Genomic DNA, 22,368 nt, shown 5'->3' on the forward strand with positions numbered 1-22,368 from the left:
GAAACAGAGGAAGGATGATAGAAAGAGAAAGAAAAGAAAGTGGTGATGGATAAGAGAAAGAAAGGAAAATGGAAGTATTGTAGAAATGTAACAAAAATGAAGGAAAGATGGATATAAAAGAAAGAAAAAACTAATTACAAGAAAGAATGAATGAAGGAAAGAGTAATTTGTTTTAACTCCCTTTTCATGGTGATTGATTTTGCCACAAGTTGAACATATCTCATGAACTCTATCATGAGTGTAAGGAGGGGCAATAATCATTAACCCCTGCCCCTAAAAAAAGCAAATTAAATTTTGAAACCATATTCTACCCTCCTTCATTAAAATATTTAATCTGAAGCTGCCATTTTCCAAGATTTATCAGATATTAAGATTTTTATGGGGATTCAGTTGATTTGTCTCGCATTAGAAAATTCCTATTGCTGATTACGATAACAAATAAGCAAATTTCAACATATCACAAAGGGATTACAAGTAGAGGCAATACTAGTAGTCGACCCTTATTAAAAAATATCCTAGATTAAAAGTTGTATTTGAACCCCTACCTTGCCCAACCCCACCCCATCAAAAAAGAAAATAGGTAAATAAAATTTATTTGAAAAATATGCATGTAACCAAACACTAGTTAAACTCAACTTACAGTGAACTTGCTGAATATATTTCTGTTACAAAAACACATGATGAATACGTTTATGTTTATTCATCTCTCTCTTTTCTTGCTTTCTAGTCGGTGACACTCCACACAGATGTTGGTGATATCAAGATAGAGTTATTTTGTGATCAGGTGCCCAGGACTTGTGAGAACTTCTTAGCATTGTGTGCCAGCGATTACTACAATGACTGTCTCTTTCACAGGTAAAGTACCTACATGTATGTGGTCTTGATATTTCAGAAAAGTTAAAGCAGTCCTTCGCTTTTCAATTTTAAAGCCTGTTTTTTAGTTTTGGGAAATGCCCAAGTAGTTCATGTGCCATTATTCCAGTCAATTATGATATATATGAATGGGCATGCCCTAAAACAGATCTGGCGCCTGTTGCATAAAAGAAAAACTCTGGCAATTTTTTTTTGCCAGAGTTTTTCAATGTGATATTGTCAATGGCACAATTTTGTCTGCCAGAGTTTTTTATGGCACAAGTTTTATGCAACAGGACCCTGATAAGGAGGTTTGATCTAATAAAATGTTTTACTGCTTAAATTTTGCGATATTACATTAATATAGTACATGAATATTTTGAATGGGTGCCATTCAAAAGGCTTGTACCGCCGAGTTGGATGAAATCACGTTGAGTTATGGGGAGCCCACCCTTTTGTCCAAAGCCTCCCCCCCACCCTGGTTTTGCCGAAATGGTGCATTGGGACTTTCTTTGAGATTCTGATTAGTTTCACTGAGTTTTTTTATTTATATAATTTTCAATCAGCCATTTCAAATAGGGCATCATCCGGATCAGCTTATTACCACTTGGTCTACAGCCAGTTAGTCTAATAGACAGTTGGTCTAACATTTTTATTATTATTATCATCATTACTATTATCATTATTATTATTGGATTATTATAGTAGATTGCGAGACAAATGAATACCCTCTAGCGATTATTTCAGTCCGCAATAATGAACCTATTTAGTATTATTATTATTATTGTTATTAGTAAAAGTATTATTATTAAAATTGTTGTCATTGTTGTTGTTATGAGGAAAATCAATTTTCAATGTCATACCATCCTCTCACTATTGCAAAAGCGAACTAACCAAGCAAGAGCACTTCTTGATATTTATTTTGCTATTTGTTTTCTTTTTTTCCTAGAAATATCCCAGGCTTCATGGTACAGACGGGGGATCCAACAGGAACCGGGAAGGGTGGAACTAGCTGCTGGGGAAAGAAACTTGAAGATGAACTCGATGATGATTTAAAGGTTAGTTAATAGCCAAACAGAGAACATTTGCTATATTGCCACTTGGTCATCACCCACTTAGTCTACTTTCAGTTCGGTCCCATCCTACGTGGTCTAATCTCAGTTCCTCTACAACCAATTTGTCTACTAGAACCATTTGGTGTAATTGCCATTTCGCCCATTTACCATTTTGTCTAATTCCAGTATTACTATATCTATCTTATCCCCAATCACCTGGTATACCACAAATTTGTGTATATAGGCTGTGATGCACCAGCCCGAGTTTGCTCAATCTCGAGATTTTAGCACGATCAGCCCTCTTCGCGATTAATCTCGAGATTCAAGAAACCTCATCTCCTCCAGTGCAAGAAGAGCAATTCGTGCTCAAGCGAGGCATCGATGCATTGTAGTCTGACGCCGTGAATGACTAATCTCGAATGTGTCTGCACCTGTGAATTAGCGGGATAATTTGAAAATAGCACGCTATTTTGAAAATAATCCCAAGTTGACTGAGGATTGCAATCTTGAGATTAATCCAGCGAACTATCACGATGATCGCATCTCCATTACAAATAATCTCGAGACTGGATAATTTGCCGGATCAGAAATAGCGTGATTATTTGAAAACTCGGGCTGGTGCAGACTGCCCTCATGATTAGCTAAACTGTTTATGAACCAAATTTTCATTTGACAAAGTGAAAAATAATAAGCAGACTAAGTGGACTTTAGATCATTTGGGCTTTAGACATGATGATAATTAGACTATAAGTAGGCATTAGGCCAAGTGTAGTGTCAACTGAACAGCAATTGGACCAAACTGGTAGTAGACCAAATGGGTCTTGCCCATGTGGTATCTTGATTGTTGATCCTTTTTTGACAATTTCTTCCAAAATTTAATCTGTACCAGAATTTATTTTTTATAAAATTTGGATGTAAAGATCAATCAACAGATTTCAGAAATTTAATAGATGAGTATAATTTCAGGTTACTTGGTGAAGGTCAAAGGTCATTTCAGATCAATTAACTCTGATTGATATTTTATTCATTATTTAAAAAATACTTAAGAATGCTAAAATAATAAAAAACATTAACACATTTTAAAAATACTAATCAAACTACATGAAACACAGATATTGTTATTTGATATGAAAAATAGTATAACATGAATAACAAGTTTGTCAGTCAAGGTACATGTGAAAGGTCATTGAGGTCCACAAACTTAGTATTTCATTATCCAAATTAATGTTATTTTCTCCCCTTTCTTAAGAATAAAAATAATCATCTTAGTTGCTGTCAAAGTCAGCACTGCTGCTATGTTGAATCGTGTAATGCAGACGAGCCTGCCAGAGGCATTCCATTTGTTTCGTATTATCTCTCCATGTCCCTTGTTTTTATCTTCCAGCATAATATACGAGGGGTCGTTTCCATGGCGAACAATGGACCAAATACCATTGGGTCACAATTCTTCATCACGTATGGAAAGCAGCCTCATCTTGACATGAAATACACCATCATTGGAAAGTAAGAAAATCTTAATGATTTTTTGTTTTCATTTTATTTATTTGTTTTTCATAATCTTTTGGACCTGATATTACCATCGTGATATGATGAATAGTGACCCATATTTATCAAATTACAAAGCATTATTGAAATAAATATAGAAGAAAGTTCTCACAACTAATTAAATATGAAGTAATACATTTCTTAAATCTATCCATGTTGGGAGCTAAAGGAAATATGTTGGGAGAAGTGAGTTTGAATCATCTACAGTATGTCGATTGATGCAGATATATTTTCAATATTTCTTATATGTATATACTTGAATGTTAAATATCTAATTTATACACTAATAATATGAACATTTCCAATATTCATCACCCCTTTCATTTTGTATCAAAGTCATATGTAATAATGATTCTTTCTTTGTCTGTAATTCTATTTGTCAGAGTCATTGATGGCCTAGAGACTTTGGACGAGCTTGAGAAGTTAAGAATCAACGAGAAAAACTTCCGACCTCTGACAGAATGTAGAATCAAGACAGTTACAATACATGCCAACCCCATAGCTGATGACGCATCATAGCGTCTCATTCTGTAGTGTTAAAAGGTATTGGATAAAATTCTTAAGGTATTATTTTGAAAAAGTGTTGTATTTACTGTTGTTCATATAAAAAATAAAAAAAAACAACAACCAGGAAGATTCAGACACTTTAAAGATATCTGTGACTGAATAATCATCATTTTATTAATCCCCTGTGGAGACTAATGTACCACATATCAGTATATGGAATAAAGTTTGGATGGTGTTTCAGGGTACCGTCTTACAAAGAGTTAGGATTAATCCAATCAACCTCAACTATATGGAAATTCATCTGTGTCAATTTTTTTCTACAGGAAATTTGCACAATGTCCTATGTAAACAAAGAGGAGCACACTGAATTTTCAAGAAAATGATGGATGTATGAATATACATCATATTTAGAAAATATTTAAACAAACATCATGAAACATGTATTTTAGATGTTAACGTAGCTGGCTTTCCATAGTTGTGGTCGATTGTAACAATTGCAACTATTTGTAAGACAAGGCCCTTGTCACTGGTCGTGTGGTTAGAGCATTGGACTCATAATCGCAAGGTTGTGAGTTCCAATCCCGACTCTATCATTGTCTCCACTTTCATAAAAAGACAGAGAGTAATATCTGTCGTCTATAACGTCAGCCACTATGACTGATTAACCTAGACGTAAAATGTTTCCTAGGTAATTGGTTATATACCAGCTTGGCATTTACCAGCAATTAAAGCTGCCCTGCGGAGTTCCTACGGGAGTTACCATCAACAGAAACTTTATTTTCACCTTTTTGAAGCACTAAATAATGATTTTCAGGTGCAATTTTCGCAGGGCTTCACTTTTACAACATATCACAGACACAGGTGATAAGTTAGTACTTGCAGCTCATGCTTTTAAGAATCAAATCAATCTTAACTGATGCCTTTAATGAATATTACATTTTTATTTTAGATGTCTAAAATACGGCGAGAACCTGTGAAATGTGTATAAAGACAATCTCAAAGGTACTAGAAAAGTGGCCTTTTATTCACAGAAACATTACTTTCAGATTAGCAGTTTTTATTCGGGAACGGCACTGCATTTTTGTTTTTCACTTACATATCATGCTCCTTGTATAATCGCAGGGATCCCAGCTAATCAGGGAAGTCTGTGAAAATTATTTTACCATTTTTTCCAGTCATGGAAAAGTGAGGGAATTTGGTAAAAATGACTCGAATTAGGGAAAAGTCTGGGGATTTTGATCCTCTTCAAAAGTGTAGAACAAGCTTGTAGACAGAATGTGGAAACAAGACCATGAGTGGGACAAGATAATGAAAAGAAAGTGTCTCCTAAAGATTGGTCTAATTGTGAGTTGTTTGGTTTACTTTTTCATCAGGGTTGTTTGATTTAAATCATGTCGATTTAAATCATGATTTAAATCGCGATTTAAATCACTTGATTTTTTTCAAAAAAATCACTGATTTAAATCAACTTTTATGAAAAAAATTATTTTTCTCTATTTTCTCTTCTTCTTAACAGATACTTTAAATGTAATCATTTTCATTTCTGTTCCACATGCTTTAGAGATACTTTAAAAGAATGATACACCCTCATGGAGTCTGATTTAACACCACTGTTTTATTTTCAAATTGTAAAACAAGCAAAACTGATGAAAACAACAAGTTTCTAACGAAGTAATGATAAATAACTCTCTGTATGTACACCAAACTGTTAAATCTTCAATAAAATAATATATAAAATCTACAAAGGTGCTCAAAGTCCACAACTTGGATACTTTTACAAAACAGCTGAACTACTTATATGTACCTCCTTCTTGTTACTATTAATACCCATTCTTTCAATTACTTAAGTTGAAGGCATATGTGTACATTTGATAAGAATTACATGTATTTTTGCATGCTTGTGTATTTTCTTTTCTTATACATTCAATTACACAATTTCAAAGTACACATGTATACTTAATAAGTAAGAATTTAAAAATGGGAAAGTTGCTGGGCAAGTGTTACTGTATGCAGCAATACAACTGCTGTGCTTGCTTGTTCATGTAATAGTTTGAAAAAACAGCACATCAATGATGTGGTGGACAGTGGTGCTTATCCTACAGGCCTTTAATAATGTCAATTTTGTTAGAAATTCTCAAGTTCTTTGAGTACTTCATGCATTGGAGTAACACTTCTGATGTTTTGAACTGACTGATATAAAAATTTCAAGAGTTTAAATGTATACATAATACATAACATTACTTGGGCTTCCATAAAATGTACCTCTCTATAATGCAAATAAATAAAAAATAAATAAAAAAAATTACCTGTATATAAGTGGATTATTGTGTCAAATAGTACAATACACAATGTTCAAAAGACTACTTGACCACTATTATTGGTGTAAAACAGTGTAAATATAGTTTAAAACTTGTTAAGTGTGACCATTTTTTTTCTTTGGAAAAAAATAAAAAAAATCTGATTTAAATCATAAAAATCCGATTTAAATCAAAATAATCCGATTTTTTTGATTTTTTTTAAAAAATCCAAAAAATCAACAACCCTGTTTTTCATGTAAAGACACAAAGAGCATTGAATTCAGTTGGGTAAGAAAGACAAAGTAGAAAAATTGTGGTATTCAATTCACATTTATTTCATTTTCAATTTTCAAAATAATATAATATAGATGAGATGAGGGTTATTAATAAATGGCAAGTAGCTCAAATTGGTACATGCCTCAGTGGTAGGGGACCACACTATAATCGAAGAAGGCTCATTAAATTTCTTCATTCTAGTTTGAGCGAAATTTATGAGAGCCTTCTTCAACTTTTCTTTGAATATATTTTGTAGTATTTTCTTTCCTTGATGGAAAACATATAAGTGTTTTAGCCACATATGTGATGGGTACAGCATCATATCAATCATTAGAGTGACTTTTCTTTAATTAGTTTGTTTATTATTTTCTTGTCTTGATGGAAAACATATAATGTAAAGTGTTTTGGCCATGTATTTGATGCATGCAACATCATATAAATCATTACTGTGACAGATGAATAATGTATCAATTACCAATCTTTGTAATCTTAGACACTGAATAATTGAAACTCTTTAGCACCAGTCCCCATTGGGATTAACAACTATGACATCACATTGGGTGATTTCAAGTTCGGTGTTGGTGTTGGAGGCGCATTTTGGATTGCGTTTCCTAGCTCCAAATCCTATTCTGAGTTAAAACAATCCAGATCACAATATTGACAGCTCAACACCTAGTGAGTGACTTTTCAGGACCATCTTCATTTTATGTTTGGTGTTATTCTCACAATGTAAAAATTGACCAAACACCAACACCAAGAGGTCAACACTGAACTTGAAATCACCCATTATCATTCTATATATTCTCCAGTGTATTGATTTCATTCCTTTTACAGAGAAGTCTGTAACTGTGTATAGTGTACAATGTAAATAGAATGTAAATAAAGTTTTGTAGAAAGAATTGTTTTGTGTCTTTTGACGATTTGACCTGAAGATGACTATTTAACATGAGGTTACCTAGAAAAGCATAGAATAGCCATCGTTTTTCAACTTCAGTTAATTGTGCTTTGTTTACAAAAATAATTCTTGAAATAAAAATGCAAAAAGGATATTGAAAAGAAAAAAATGTGTGGAAGCTAGAATGAATGTGATTAAGGCTTAGAAGAGAAGGGAAAAGAGAGATAGAAAGAGAGAGGGGGGAGAGAATGGGAAGGTGATGTAGAAAGATTGAATGTGATTTGATTAAGCATAGAAGAAGAGTGAAAGAGAGACAGAGGAGAAAGAGAGAGATGGGAGGGGGTATACACAAATGAATGTAGAGAGAAGAGAAAAATAGTCGGGGAGAGACAAGAGGGAATCGGTGGTTGAGGGAGAATAAGTTTGAGAGAGAAACCGAGAGAGAAGGGGGAAAAGGGCGGATGTTCGCGAATGAAGTCGGAGGGAAGAGAGAGAGAAAAGCCAGAGACAGACGAGGAAACCAATTATTGAAGAGAGAAGGGGGGGTTCTTATATAATGCACAGGGAAGAGAAAAAAATGCCAGAGACAGAAAATAGGAAACGAATGGTTGAAAAGGGGAGAAAGGGGATGTTCGCAAATGAATGCTGATTGAAGAGAAAAAAATAGCTAGAGACAGAGGAGGGAACCAATTGTTGAAGAGAGGAGAAAAAGAGAGGGAAAATGGGTTTGAGAAAAGGAGAGGGAGCGGGAGAGAGAGATGGAGGGAGAGCGAAAGCTGGTTGTTGGTTGTTCTGCCAAATAAAAGAGCAGAGCTTTGTTACAAAGAGGAAGCGAAAGTGACAGATGAAGTACGAGAGAATGTCAAGATAAATCAATTGAAAGATGCAAGGGATTAGAATAAGAATGGCAGATATGAGAGATTGTGAGACTTTTTTTCTATATCATCATATTTATTTCGAAATTTCTCTCGACCATATAATAAAACATAACATAAAGTACTACTAGTATATACATAACATAAATAATACAACAAATTTATCAATTTACTTTCAAATGATACAAATTTATTACTTTTCACACAGATGTAATGTTCAACAGAACGGTAATAATTGTGAGGGTTGTCGATAGAAAGATGAATACAGAGAGATAGATACGCAAAATGTAGTATTTATAAATGATAACATAACAGCACTGTATTTTTCTTAGTGTAAAGATGTTTTTATACAACGAATTGAAATTTTATGTTATATTTTCAAGTTCGATCAATAACTTCTTTTAGATGTTAGAAAGTCAAAAAGTGGCCTGAGCTTTCGATCCTAGCAGAATCATAATCATACATGACAAACAAAAAATACAATGGTTACAAATTATCATATGTCAGAGTACTGGTTATGGCAATGTTTAATGAAGTGTAGAAAGGGCCGGGTGTTTCCAGTGAAGTATAAATGAGGCCGAAGACATTAGACAGAGTTGGTGCAATATAGCAGCATTTGATGAATGATGGTATTGGAATACTAGATTATATCAAACAAAAAATATCTGTCTTTGGTATTCAGCCAATGTATACCATTTCCGACATATTTCAGTTTGTCTATCAGTTCCGGATGATGGTCAGGAATAAAATTCGAAAATGTGAAACTCGGTCATCACCCTAACTCGGAGCCTTTTCCTCACTTGCTAGATGGACATATATATGACAAAAGATGATCCGCCAGATTCTGCGAATGCATCCCGACCGGATGGGTCCGGTGTGGAAAGAGCTGTGCGTTCGTCATGTCCCACGAATCTAGGAACCCAACGCGATCGTACCCAGACAGCACACGTCTTAAGATCTCATTAAGGTACCTAACGTACCAGTCACTACTGTACACAATACTCTCCAAAGTGTCCATGTTTCCTGTATTAGGACTGTTAAAGACCACAAGCGTTCTCGGGCTACGCTCGTGCAATCTCTTTACCGCTTCCACTACGGTTTTGATACGTTCTTCGTAAAACGAAGCGTTGTGCGGAGTGAAATATCTCCACATCGATATGATGACGGCGCTGTCGTCTCCGGCTTGCATGTCGTCGATGGTGTTCGCAAGATACTGGATATTCTGGGTGTCGTATATGGAATCGTCCGCGATGGGGTACCCGTGCGTACGGAATATGAGGTTGGTCTGATGTTTCTTGTCCACGGCTAGAATCGGAGAATTCTTCCCCGTGAAGAATAACTTCCGGTCGTTGAAGATCTCGAAGTTTCCTTCCAGACGATCCAGGAAGTAATTGAAAAGATGTTTCACAGTCGTATCCCCCATGAAGAAGATGGTTTTCTCGCGCAAACATTCGACAGTGGCGCCGCGAGACGAGGAAAAACGCATTATATGGCAGTATGGCGATCTCCAGTCATCGTGTGCGTAATATCCCGAGAAGGCCGAGCTGTTGCCATGGACACCAGGTTTGCACGGAGGTAAGAATTGCCTCCTGTGCTGTCGATCGGGTTTCACTGTGAAAAATAGGATTTAGAAGAATAAAGTTACCTAACAAAAAAAATATTGAGGCAAAATAGGTTTCGTTAAACCGTAAGGCATAGCCTTTATATCTAGCCATTAAGATAAATACAAGAACTTTTAAGATTAATACAACCATTTGTTTTTACAAGTAACCGTTCTCTTAATCACATCATAATCAGTGATATGATGGGATTGGAAAAAATGTATATCCAGAGTCTCCAATCTTCAGTCCAGTGATCAAGAAACACGGATGTACAGACCACCACAGGCAGCAAACTTTGTGACTTATCAATTGGCTGGAGAAAGTCCACAGGAGTGGACGAATGCTCGCCCCCAATAATCATTAAAGTTGGTTGAAGCTTAAAAATTATCTAAATTTATCATCTGATAAAAGTTGTCTGTATTACCTTGGATTGTATAGTCCACTGAATGTAGTTGATTCAACGTATTCGCCGAATACCTGTGACGTGAGCAATATAGTGTTCCAAAGGAGTTTAATATTGGTTATGTCGGTGGTCCGATGATTATTAACGGATTTTCGCAATCATTACCCATCCTCTTTCTACAAGGCATCAATTCATTTGAAAATGTAAGTCAAACCACAATGGACAACTGATAAGTTTTTGTCGAAAGTTGGTGGACCGGGACAGCAGATCGTCCGAAGATTTAAAAAAATTGCAAATATGTCGTTTGTCCAGAGTCCAGGATGACACTGCTGTTTTGATTCACCGATTTTTGATAGGGCTGCTTTGTCATTGAAGGCCTTTGAAAAAAAAAAGATTCTCTGCGTAGTGATTGCAAAAATTCCTTATTATTCAGACATCAGGGACCCATTTTATAAAACTTAGTATGAGAACAAATTTGGAATAACAGTTTAAAGCGACTGAAATCGTTCAATTTGATTGGCCGGTGGTAAAATTGATATAGAAAATGTGCGTCTGGTGTTATAACAAGTCTTTACGAAATGGACCCAGGTACATAAGCAGACTAACTACAATGGCTCTACATTTTTCGGAAAATCGAAACAGATTTCACAATGAATTCGAAAATCATGAGTAATCATTTTCTTTACAAGTACTGCGTATATTAGTAAACGCTTCCGAACCAAAGTGGACTATTAAATCAAAATCAAATGAGATAATTAATCATTTTATTTAATTAATGTTTATCCTTGAACCCCATTCATCATTGCTGAAAATAATAAACGGTTCTCTAAATTATATCATTTATTGACCATGTTGAAGTATAATAAATTGCGTAGTATCATGTAAAAAATAATCATTTTAAGCTCTAACAAATGATATATGTTGTACCATTCTTTTTATGTATTTATTAATTCCAGGGATTGATATCATGATATGATATATGATAATTTTTAAGGAAAATATTACCATTCGAAACTCACATCTGTAATACTTTTTTCTCCCTTTCTGTAAATGACGTCATCATATGTACATTCGCTGAGCGAGAGTCGCTCCTGTATCGACACCAATGCGAGCAGTCCAGGCCCTCTATGGTGGGATGGTGACAGTACCAAGAGAGTCGCGTCCGACGGTCAGTGAATTTGCATATATGTTTGGTCTTTAAAAGGGAGAGAAGCACAAACGTAATTAAAACAATATATTAGAAGAATCTGTGAATTCACGAAAGATAAAAATGAATCGAATCCAACATTTTCAATGGATAAACCTCCAGGAAGCTACTCCTTGGCCCCGTCTTACAAAGAGTTACGATTGATCCGATCAACCTCAAGTATATGGAAATCCATCAATGTCATAATTTTTTTTAAAAGGAAATTTGCACAATGTCATTTGAAAACAAAGAGAAGCATCCTGAATTGTCAAGAAAACAATGAATGTATGAATATACATCATGTCTAGAAAGTATTTTGAAGAGACATGTATTTTAGATGTTGACGTTGCTGGCTTTCCATAGTTGTGATTGATTGGATCAATCGTGACTCTTTGTAAGACGGGGGCCCCTGGACCGTGTTACATAACGCCTAGCAATTGATTGGGAGATACTTTTTACGATTGATTACATTAATTATTGTGTATGGTCATACGTAGAAATCAGCCCCTTGATCAATTATTTTGCTTTATGTCAGGGGGGGGGGCAGCGAAATAGAAAGGAATTCTTTAATAAAATAGACACAAGTATATCGTCCTATCATAGAAATAGTTGATAATGTAAAAAAAACCGTTTATAATGCGACATCGAACTTGTGAGACGTTCTTTTGAATCAAGAGATCATTCGTTTGAAAGAATTTAGGATACATCAGCAATTTCTCGTGAAACACATACTCTTCTCTCAAAACAAATAGATACATCGTCAACATTTCTCCAGATAGATAGATCGTCAACATCACACCAAAAAGATACATCGTCAACATCATATCAAATAGATTCATTGTCACCATCACATCAAATAGAAGATACATCGTCATCATCACACCAAACAGATACATCGTCAACATCACACTAGATAAATACATCGTCATCATCACACCAAACAGATACATCGTCATCATCACACCAAACAGATACATCGTCAACATCACACCAAACAGATACATCGTCATCATCACACCAAATAGATACATCGTCATCATCACACCAAACAGATACATCGTCAACATCACACCAAACAGATACATCGTCAACGTCACACCAAATAGATACATCGTCATCATCATACCAAACAGATACATCGTCAACATCACACCAAATAGATACATCGTCATCATCACACCAAACAGATGCATCGTCATCATCATACCAAACAGATACATCGTCAACATCACACCAAATAGATACATCGTCAACATCACACCAAACAGATACATCGTCATCATAACACCATACAGACACATCGCCATCATCACACCAAACAAATACATCGTCAACATCACACCAAACAGATACATCGTCAACATCACACCAAATAGATACATCGTCATCATCACACCAAACAGATACATCGTCAACATCACACCAAACAGATACATCGTCATCATCACACCAAATAGATACATCGTCATCATCACACCAAACAGATGCATCGTCAACATCACACCAAACAGATACATCGTCAACATCACACCAAACAGATACATCGTCATCATCACACCAAACAGATACATCGTCATCATCACACCAAACAGATACATTGTCATCATCATACCAAACAGATACAGCGTCACCATTACACCAAACAGATACATCGTCATCATCACACCTAACAGATACATTGTCATCATCACACCAAACAGATACATCGTCAACATCACACCAAACAGATGCACCGTCATCATCACACCAAACAGATACATTGTCATCATCATACCAAACAGATACATCGTCACCATCACACCAAACAGATACATCGTCATCATCACACCAAACAGATACATCGTCACCATTACACCAAACAGATACATCGTCACCATTACACCAAACAGATACATCGTCATCATCACACCAAACAGATACATCGTCAGCATCATACCAAATATATACATCGTCAGCATCAATCCAAATAAAAAACATTGGTGTGATAGTGTAGTAGGTTTCATGGAACACCATGTATCTTTCTTGGGCTTGGGCAAGTGTTAGTCCTGAAAAGAACCACACAATTTCCCTTGCCCAAGAAAGATACATGGTGTACCGTGAAACCTACTACACTACTTCTTCGCCATGGAAACCTTCAGAAGGTACATCGGTTTGATGTTTAAAATGTATCTATTTTGTGTAATAGAGACGAAGTATCTTCTCTTTGGTGTGATATTGACGATGTATCTTCTATTTGTTACGATGTTGACCATGTATCTTCTATTTGGTATGATGTTGACGATGTATCTTCCATTTGGTGTGATGTTGAACATGTATCTTTTATTTGGTATTACGTTGACGATGTATCTTCTATTCAGTGTAATTTTGACCATGTATCTTCTATTTAGTATGATGTTGAAGATGTATCTTCTATTTGTTACGATATTGACGATGTATTTCTATTGGGTATGATGTTAACGATGTATCTTCTATTTGGTGTGATGTTGAACATGTATCTTTTATTTGGTATTACGTTGACGATGTATCTTCTATTCAGTGTAATGTTGACGATGTATCTTCTATTAGGTATGATGTTGACCATGTATCTTTTATTCGGTATGATGTTGACGATGTATCTTCTATTAGGTATGATGTTGACCATGTATCTTCTATTCGGTATGATGTTGACCATGTATCTTCTATTTGGTATAATGTTGACGATGTATCTTCTATTTTGTATGATGTTGACGATGTATCTTCTATTTGGTGTATTGTTGACGATGTATCGTGTATTTGGAGTGCTGTTGACGATGTACCTTCTAATTGGTCTAATGTTGACGATGTTCCTTCTATTTTGGTGTGATGTTGACGATGTATCTAGCACTTGGTGTGATTTTGACGATGTATCTTTTAATTGATGTAATGTTGACGACGTATCTTCTATTTGGTGTAATGTTGACGATGTACCTTCTGTTTGGTGTATTGTTGAAGATGTATCTTCTATTTGGTGTAATGTTGACGGTGTATCTGCTATTTGGTATGATGTTCACGACGTATCTTCTATTCGGTATGATGTTGACGATGTATCTTCTATTCAGTGTAACTTTGACCATGTATCTTCTATTTAGCATGATGTTGACGATGTATCTTTTATGTGGTATGATGTTGACGGTGCATCTTTTATTTGGTATGATGTTGACGATGTATCTTCTATTTGGTATGATGTTGACGATGTATCTTCTATTTGGTATGATGTTGACCATGTATCTTCTATTTGGTATAATATTGACCATTTATATTCTATTTGGTATGATGTTGACCATGTATCTTCTATTTGGTGTAATGTTGACGATTTATCTTTTATTTGGTGTAATGTTGACGATGTACCTTCTATTTGGTATGGTGTTGACGATGTATCTTCCAGTTGGTATGATATTGACGATGTATCTTCTATTTGGTATGATGTTGACGATGTACCTTCTATTTAGTATGATGTTGACGATACATCTGCTATTTGGTATGATGTTGACGATGTATCTTCTATTAAGTATGATGTTGACGATACGTCTTCTATTTGGAGTGATGTTGACGATGTATCTTCTATTTGGTAAGATGTTGACGATAAATCTTCTATTCGGTATGATGTTGACGATGTATCTTCTATTTGGAGTGATGTTGACGATGTATCTTCTATTTGGTATGATGTTGACAATGTATCTTCTATTTGGTATGATGTTTACGATAAATCTTCTATTCGGTATGATGTTGACCATGTATCTTCTATTTGGTGTAATGTTGACGATTTATCTTCTATTTGGTATGATGTTGACGATGTATCTGCTATTTTGTATGATGTTGACGATGTATCTTCTATTTGGAGTGATGTTGACGATGTATCTTCTATTTGGTATGATGTTGACAATGTATCTTCTATTTGGTATGATGTTCACGATAAATCTTCTATTCGGTATGATGTTGACGATGTATCTTCTATTTGGTGTAATGTTGACGATTTATCTTCTATTTGGTATGATGTTGACGATGTATCTGCTATTTTGTATGATGTTGACGATGTATCTTCTATTTGGTATGATGTTCACGATGTATCGTGCATTTGGAATGATGTTGACGATGTACCTTCTAATTGGTCTAATGTTGACGATGTTCCTTCTATTTTGGTGTGATGTTGACGATGTATCTAGCATTTGGTGTGATTTTGACGATGTATCTTTTAATTGGTAAAATGTTGACGACGAATCTTCCAGTTGGTATGATATTGACGATGTATCTTCTATTTGGTATGATGTTGACGATGTACCTTCTATTTAGTATGATGTTGACGATGTATCTTCTATTTGGTATGATGTTGACGATGTATCTTCTATTAAGTATGATGTTGACGATACGTCTTCTATTTGGAGTGATGTTGACGATGTATCTTCTATTTGGTAAGATGTTGACGATAAATCTTCTATTCGGTATGATGTTGACGATGTATCTTCTATTTGGAGTGATGTTGACGATGTATCTTCTATTTGGTATGATGTTGACAATGTATCTTCTATTTGGTATGATGTTCACGATAAATCTTCTATTCGGTATGATGTTGACCATGTATCTTCTATTTGGTGTAATGTTGACGATTTATCTTCTATTTGGTATGATGTTGACGATGTATCTGCTATTTTGTATGATGTTGACGATGTATCTTCTATTTGGTATGATGTTCACGATGTATCGTGCATTTGGAATGATGTTGACGATGTACCTTCTAATTGGTCTAATGTTGACGATGTTCCTTCTATTTTGGTGTGATGTTGACGACGAATCTTCTATTCGGTATGATGTTGACGATGTATCGTCTATTTGGTATGATGTTAACGATGTATCTTCCATTTGGTATGATGTTGACGATGTATCTTCTATTTGGTATGATGTTCACGATGTATCGTGCATTTGGAGTGATGTTGACGATGTACCTTCTAATTGGTCTAATGTTGACAATGTATCTTCTATTTAGTATGATGTTGACAATACATCTTCTATTTGGAGTGATGTTGACGATGTATCTTCTATTTAATAAGATGTTGACGATGAATCTTCTATTCGGTATGATGTTGACGATGTATCTTCTATTTAGTATGATGTTGACGATGTTTCTTCCATTTGGTATGATGTTGACGATGTATCTTCTATTTCGTGGGATATTGACGATGTTTCTTCTATTTGGTATGATGTTGACGATGTATCTTCTATTTTGTATGATGTTGACGACGTATCTTCTATTTGGTGTAATGTTGACGATGTACCTTCTGTTTGGTATGATGTTGACGATGTATCTATCTGATGTGATGTTGATGATGTATCTATTAGTTTTGGGAGAAGATCACGTGTTTCACGTAAAAATGCTGATGTATCCTAAGTTCTTTCAAACTTATAATCTTGGCTCAAAATATCTCACAAGTTTGATGTCGCATTTAAAACTAAAAAAAAGAACTATTTCTATGATAGGACCATATGCTTGTGTATAGTATATACATTGTCAACACCATACCAAATAAAAGATGCACCGTCAACATCATACTAAAAAGAAGAAACATTGTCAAAATTTACAAATGTGTTTATTACCAATTGAATAAGGCATCGAGAAGAGACTGGAGGGATAGATGGGGCAGAAAATGTCAAAGGGTAACGGTTTTTAGAACAAGCAGATGGAGGAAATAATTGTGCACAAAAAAAGAAGAAGTAAAAAAAAACAGCAGAGGAAGAGAGGTCCAGTGAGCAAGGGTATGCCATAGGGTGGAGGAAGGGGAAATCCTCTTCTATTATTTTTCAATTTTACAATAGGGAGAGGGAAAGGAAGAGTAAAGAAAGAGAAATATAAATCGAGAGGTCTTGGTCGTGTATAATAACGTCACATATTGGCATATTTGCTCTCCCTCGCCATTAAAATAACACTGCTCCTTCCAGTGAGTTTGGGCTATCTGAGAAAAAACGAATAATTAGAGATGAAGAACGATATAAATGAATGACCCCGTGGTAGAGTGTAAGAAAAATAAATTGGTTAACAGGTAACTGATTTGTGACACTGGAGACCCAATACATCCTATCATGGTGCATTTATTCCGTACAAAATAATATTTTGTTTGTCATTATGATGTATAAAGAACTCTTTTTTCCTTCATATTTTCATCACTTACAAAATGCTCAAAATATGCTTCAAAGTCTTTCTCCGCAAACGGGATCTCGATAGTTAAAGCCACTTGTTTGTGGGTTGCCATGTATATAAACCATAATTCCGACTTACCGCTTGAGACAAAAAGACATTACATTCCCTCTCTTCTTGGACCACCCCTTTATCAGAGCAGAATATTCCTTTGTAGGAATACCTCGCTCGCTGAGACTGGCTTTGCTTTTGGAGAACTGACACTGCTTCGCTTGGGTGCACCAGATAGATTCGTATCACCATCTGCAATTATTTCAGAGATGTGATATCAAATGCTTGTTGGGGGGAGTTTAATTATGTTAATACATTTCTGGCTAGAACCAGCAAATTCTATCGCATGTTTGTTCGATCTTAACTGTACAGTTATAAATTTTTTTTTGAACCATGGGGTTTGAACCTCTCATCTATTGAGTACCGGTCAGCGACTGTACCACCATACCGTCACTATTCTATGGCACTATTCTATGAAATAGGAACAAACTAATTTTATCCTGACAATGGTATGGAATGCTAAAGGCTTATTGCGGAAGTTTAATCATATAAATTCATTTCTGGCCGGCACCCAGTGTATGGTATTGCATATTCGATCTGAAAAAGATTCAGAGTTATGTCATAGTTTTATGAATAATAATAGTTTTTATCCAGCAACGACTATTTAGGTTTATTCGATTCCAAGCCGCATAATTAAATCTAATAGAACCAGAAAGTGTCAATGAGGAACAGGTATAGTTTGAAATAGGGGTATTATTTCAATTAACATTCTGAGGTCTCTACAAATGTTGTGACTCTCAGACTCTTTCAAATTAAATTTGATTTGGATAGGCCACTCGTGTTTTGGATTCTAGAAACATGATGTTGTGTACTTGTGATGATCTTAGACTTAGGGGTGGTGTATGGGCCCGTTTCACAAAACTTCTTACAATAACAAATTTGTGATAAGAGTTTAAAGCTACCGAAAGCATTCAATTCATTTGGCTGATAAACTTGTTATAGGAATTGTGCATTTTTTATTAGAACTAAATGTTCTTTGTGATACGGGACCATTGTGATGTATTCGAAAGTAGTTCATCACTTGAAATATTTTGATTCAATGAAGTAAAAATTAAAATATTTGGAAAGGAAAATCGAAGAGTTTTGAATCTTTGAATAATAACACTTAATAATCGGGATTGGGAATCCATTAAGGATTGAATTCAATAACTGATATTAGATTAGATGTTTAATCGTGTATCATTTATATTATTTTTTATTTTCCTTCATAGTGACAATATCATACCTCTCCTGGCCACTTTAAACTGAACGTTGCCGTGTACGTTCCATCACCGTGGTCGTCGATCTCGCCATCGGACATCGACGACTTCGTATTTCCTTTGTGATCGTTGGTAATAATCCGTGCGCGGAAGTAATCCCCGCCATATTTCTTTTGTTCGTTCCGGCCGTTCCTTGCGGTTATCTTGACCTGAATACGATCACAAACGTGGTAGAATTTCTTTTTATCGATGACTTCAAACGTTGAGTTTACCCGACTGGTGATATCCGACTCGAGAGTCCAGTCGAACGGTTTTATCAGAGGAAGCCTTTGTTTCACTTCCGATGTCGGTTCGATCCGACAAAACCGCATGGTTGTGTTCATGAGGCGGATGAAATCTTCTTTGTTTTGAAGTGACAAAGGACTGGGTTTTGTTACATCATGCTAGAGATATAATAGGAGTTATAAAAAATGATAAGGGTACATTTTACCGATTCAGATTCGGAATAAAATTTATTAAATGTCACACATTCCACTTTCAAAACTGCAATTTAATGTTCCAATAACTTATCCCTGTTTGACATCATCAACGATTCCAATACGCAATAAATGATTATTTTCGGCAATGTGTTAAACCATAAATAGTAATCATTACAAACAATACACCACTACACATATCACATCACGTCACAAATTACTTTCGATTAGCTTATTGGCAATACCTTTATTGCGTAATCCTCTATGGTGAAACATCAAACAAAATATATTAATCAAATTTTGATTGTAAGGTATACTGTTGTATCGATTGCAAGTATCAATATGATTGCTGAAATGCTCATATTATTATCCGGAAGAGTGTCCAAGCAAGTCAAACACTGCACGAGATTTCCTGTTCCTGTTGCTTGTTTGTAAAATGTTCTATCAAACATAAATACGATTGTAAACGCAAAAAAAAAAAAAAAAAAAAAAAACAATACACCACTAACTACATGTTATTACTCCATCCGCATTTTCAACAGGGTTATTTCATCAACAAAAGTACATAAGCATACTAATTATGGGCATCATCTGACCATTCTTAATTTCTGTTTTATCCGTCTTTGGCATTGGGGGTTATAGTTCGATTATCATTGCAAAGACAGGAATGGATTTAAAAAATCAAAATTACTGAAAGGAAATCGACAAGAAAAGAAAGGAAACAATGTTATTGACTACATATAAATTATCTGTGTTGCCATTCTCTTCCAATCTCCCTAAACTACTTCCCAATTAAATATTCAATTTGCTCATTATTCATCCAATTAATGGCGAAAGGGAGCATTGCATGAATTTTCCTCTTCATGTTATCTGCAATTCCCTGCACGTAGTGGCGACACCAGCGGAGCAAATTGGCGTTTTTCATTGAATATGTTATAAGCTACTGAAATCGTCGCATCTGATCGGCTCAGAGCAAATCTGACAGTGAAAATTACTGACAGGATACTTCATGAAACGCCTCATATGGTTTTAAAAGTACGCGGGTGCTAGTGGAGGGCAAATGAAAATGTCGGGGGTAGTGGTAAAGTTCGCGTTACAGCGAAATACGAGCGCAAAGCTATATGCGAGCATCAGTGGCGGGAGTAGGAGCTACTTTTGGCCCGTGGTGTCCGATGGGCCTGCAATTAGGCAAAGCCACATCAACATTAATAGATATATATACCTTATTACAGAGGTAAACTTGGCATTCTGAATAAGTAACATCTAATAAGATTGCGTAATCAGGTACAACAAGAATGGGGTTTGTGAAACCCCTAATACCACACAGAGGCAATAAAAAAAATTAAAATGAAATACATATATGCATAATAATTTCTCACCCTTCCCTTGACGACATCGAGCTTATCTTTCCCAGGCTGGAATACCTTGGTGGTATCATTATCACCTCTCGACCACATCAATATGACGAGGACAACGACCACGCCGACTGCCCAAGCAACAATTCGATGCGACCGAACACGAACCATTACTTCGTTTAACATCCCTGGTACGACCTCGATGAATAGTAGAAAGATTGGGAGACTAAGGATGTCATAAACGAGTATATAATAATGCGATACGATTACATTTTCACAAACTGAATAACAATCTTTACACATGTCGTTTCATTGCGCATTTCTTCAAACTTTATCTTATATATGATATAGATGCTACATCTCTATAGTGCTTGGAAATATTCCAGAATCAACTCTATTTGAATAAATTGATGTATTTTATTTCTTAATTTCATTCTTCATATAGATACTTTTATTTGGATATGTTTAACCAAAGACCAAGAGCTCTGTTGTCATCTATTCTCTTTTACGTAAATATATAGACATTGTGGTAGATTTGTACTGGTCAAGTTATCAAATAATTGGCGATTCGTACGTGTCGTACAGGACATTTCGATGAAAAATTATAGTATCATAGCTGATTGCTTGAGCAATAAAATCTTATTTTTCGTCAATGATAAAGTTATAGTGGGTAGTAATGTGAAAATCTGATAACCAACAAAAAATATGTGATTACGGGTGAATTAAAGGTGAAAATGTTGAGTGTCGTATGGGACTCAGAAATGTCCTGTACGACACGCAACATTTTCACCTCTAATTTCCTCATGGACAACATATATCTCTTGGTTGTCAAACATGATTACCCAATAGTACTTAATTGTTACCACAAAACAAATTGAAGTTCCTTGTTTGTTTGGACAGCAGGTTGAAAAATGTTGTGAAAAAGGCAGATTACCACCACCACCACCAACACCACTACTAACGCTACTACTACTACTACTACTACTACTACTACTACTACTGCTGCTGCTGCTGCTGCTACTAGTACCACTACTACTACTACTACTACTACTACTACTACTACTACTACTACTACTACTACTACTTTTACTACTTCTGCTGCTACTACTACTAAAACTTACTTTCGCACACCGATGTGATTATGATCATTAGGCTTTCCTACTCGAAACTGACGTCATCTTTTACCGCATGCAGATATAAAAGAATAATAATCCGTATACTCCATATAAACCAACATAAATGGCACATGAAATCACTTCACGGAGGTCTATATTTAAGAATTAAGAATAGCTTTTTGAACATGGAGGTTTCCTTATGTTAAAACCGGAGGCAGAAGCATAGGTTCTAGTCTTACCTTTAACCTTCCAGTATTTACATTGTCTAGTATACATTGTGTACTCAGTTATTAATCATTAACCAGACTCAAGACACCTGCGTTCACATCAGAGCGGATTAATGCTTCAGAATGATTGATCAAACATGAAGTAATATTGAACGTGACATTACTGTTAATTACATATAATATACTAGCTACTCCGTAAACAAAATTATTTAGATATTACAAGCGAGTGTAGGGAGCGAGGAGAAATA

At 35.3% G+C, this 22,368-nt stretch overlaps 2 protein-coding genes across 4 annotated transcripts; one reads left to right on the forward strand and one right to left on the reverse strand.

The window, feature by feature from the left end:
- The first annotated feature begins 234 nt into the window (after positions 1 to 234).
- On the forward strand, positions 235 to 7,433 carry LOC129278399 (peptidyl-prolyl cis-trans isomerase-like 3). Its single transcript, XM_064110001.1, has 5 exons — positions 235 to 240; positions 728 to 855; positions 1,802 to 1,910; positions 3,292 to 3,410; positions 3,836 to 7,433. The coding sequence occupies exons 1-5, from the start codon at positions 235 to 237 to the stop codon at positions 3,969 to 3,971; spliced, it is 498 nt and encodes a 165-aa protein (XP_063966071.1). The 3' UTR covers positions 3,972 to 7,433.
- Positions 6,520 to 22,112, reverse strand: LOC129278402 (NXPE family member 3-like). 3 transcript variants are annotated; one of them, XM_064110148.1, is made up of 7 exons: positions 21,900 to 22,112; positions 20,803 to 20,976; positions 18,974 to 19,156; positions 17,779 to 17,940; positions 11,326 to 11,501; positions 10,328 to 10,380; positions 6,520 to 9,913 (listed from the first exon to the last, which is right to left on the reverse strand). In XM_064110148.1, exons 2-7 carry the CDS (start codon positions 20,962 to 20,964, stop codon positions 9,099 to 9,101), a joined length of 1,551 nt encoding a protein of 516 aa, XP_063966218.1. In that variant the 5' UTR covers positions 20,965 to 20,976; positions 21,900 to 22,112; the 3' UTR covers positions 6,520 to 9,098. The 3 variants fall into 3 exon arrangements, with proteins under 3 accessions (XP_063966218.1, XP_054770555.2, XP_063966217.1); XM_054914580.2 differs by having other exon boundaries at positions 18,974 to 19,390; XM_064110147.1 differs by having other exon boundaries at positions 18,974 to 19,390; positions 20,803 to 21,004; positions 21,900 to 22,109.
- Between the last annotated feature and the right edge of the window lie 256 nt (positions 22,113 to 22,368).

The sequence above is a fragment of the Lytechinus pictus genome, chromosome 15 (assembly GCF_037042905.1).
Source record: "Lytechinus pictus isolate F3 Inbred chromosome 15, Lp3.0, whole genome shotgun sequence".
NCBI lineage: Eukaryota > Metazoa > Echinodermata > Echinoidea > Temnopleuroida > Toxopneustidae > Lytechinus > Lytechinus pictus.

What these genes read in the sequence shown, in the direction of transcription:
- LOC129278399 (XM_064110001.1), top strand. An exon ending in AATGACTGTCTCTTTCACAG is followed by an intron (nt 856 to 1,801) that starts GTAAAGTACCTA and finishes TTTTTTTCCTAG; the next exon opens with AAATATCCCAGGCTTCATGG. An exon ending in AAATACACCATCATTGGAAA is followed by an intron (nt 3,411 to 3,835) that starts GTAAGAAAATCT and finishes TCTATTTGTCAG; the next exon opens with AGTCATTGATGGCCTAGAGA.
- LOC129278402 (XM_054914580.2), bottom strand. Translation starts at nt 20,964, where the DNA reads ATGTTAAACGAAGTAATGGTTCGTGTTCGGTCGCATCGAATTGTTGCT. An exon ending in TCGATGTCGTCAAGGGAAGG is followed by an intron (nt 19,391 to 20,802) that starts GTGAGAAATTAT and finishes TTATATCTCTAG; the next exon opens with CATGATGTAACAAAACCCAG. An exon ending in ATGTCTTTTTGTCTCAAGCG is followed by an intron (nt 11,502 to 17,778) that starts GTAAGTCGGAAT and finishes TCCCTTTTAAAG; the next exon opens with ACCAAACATATATGCAAATT.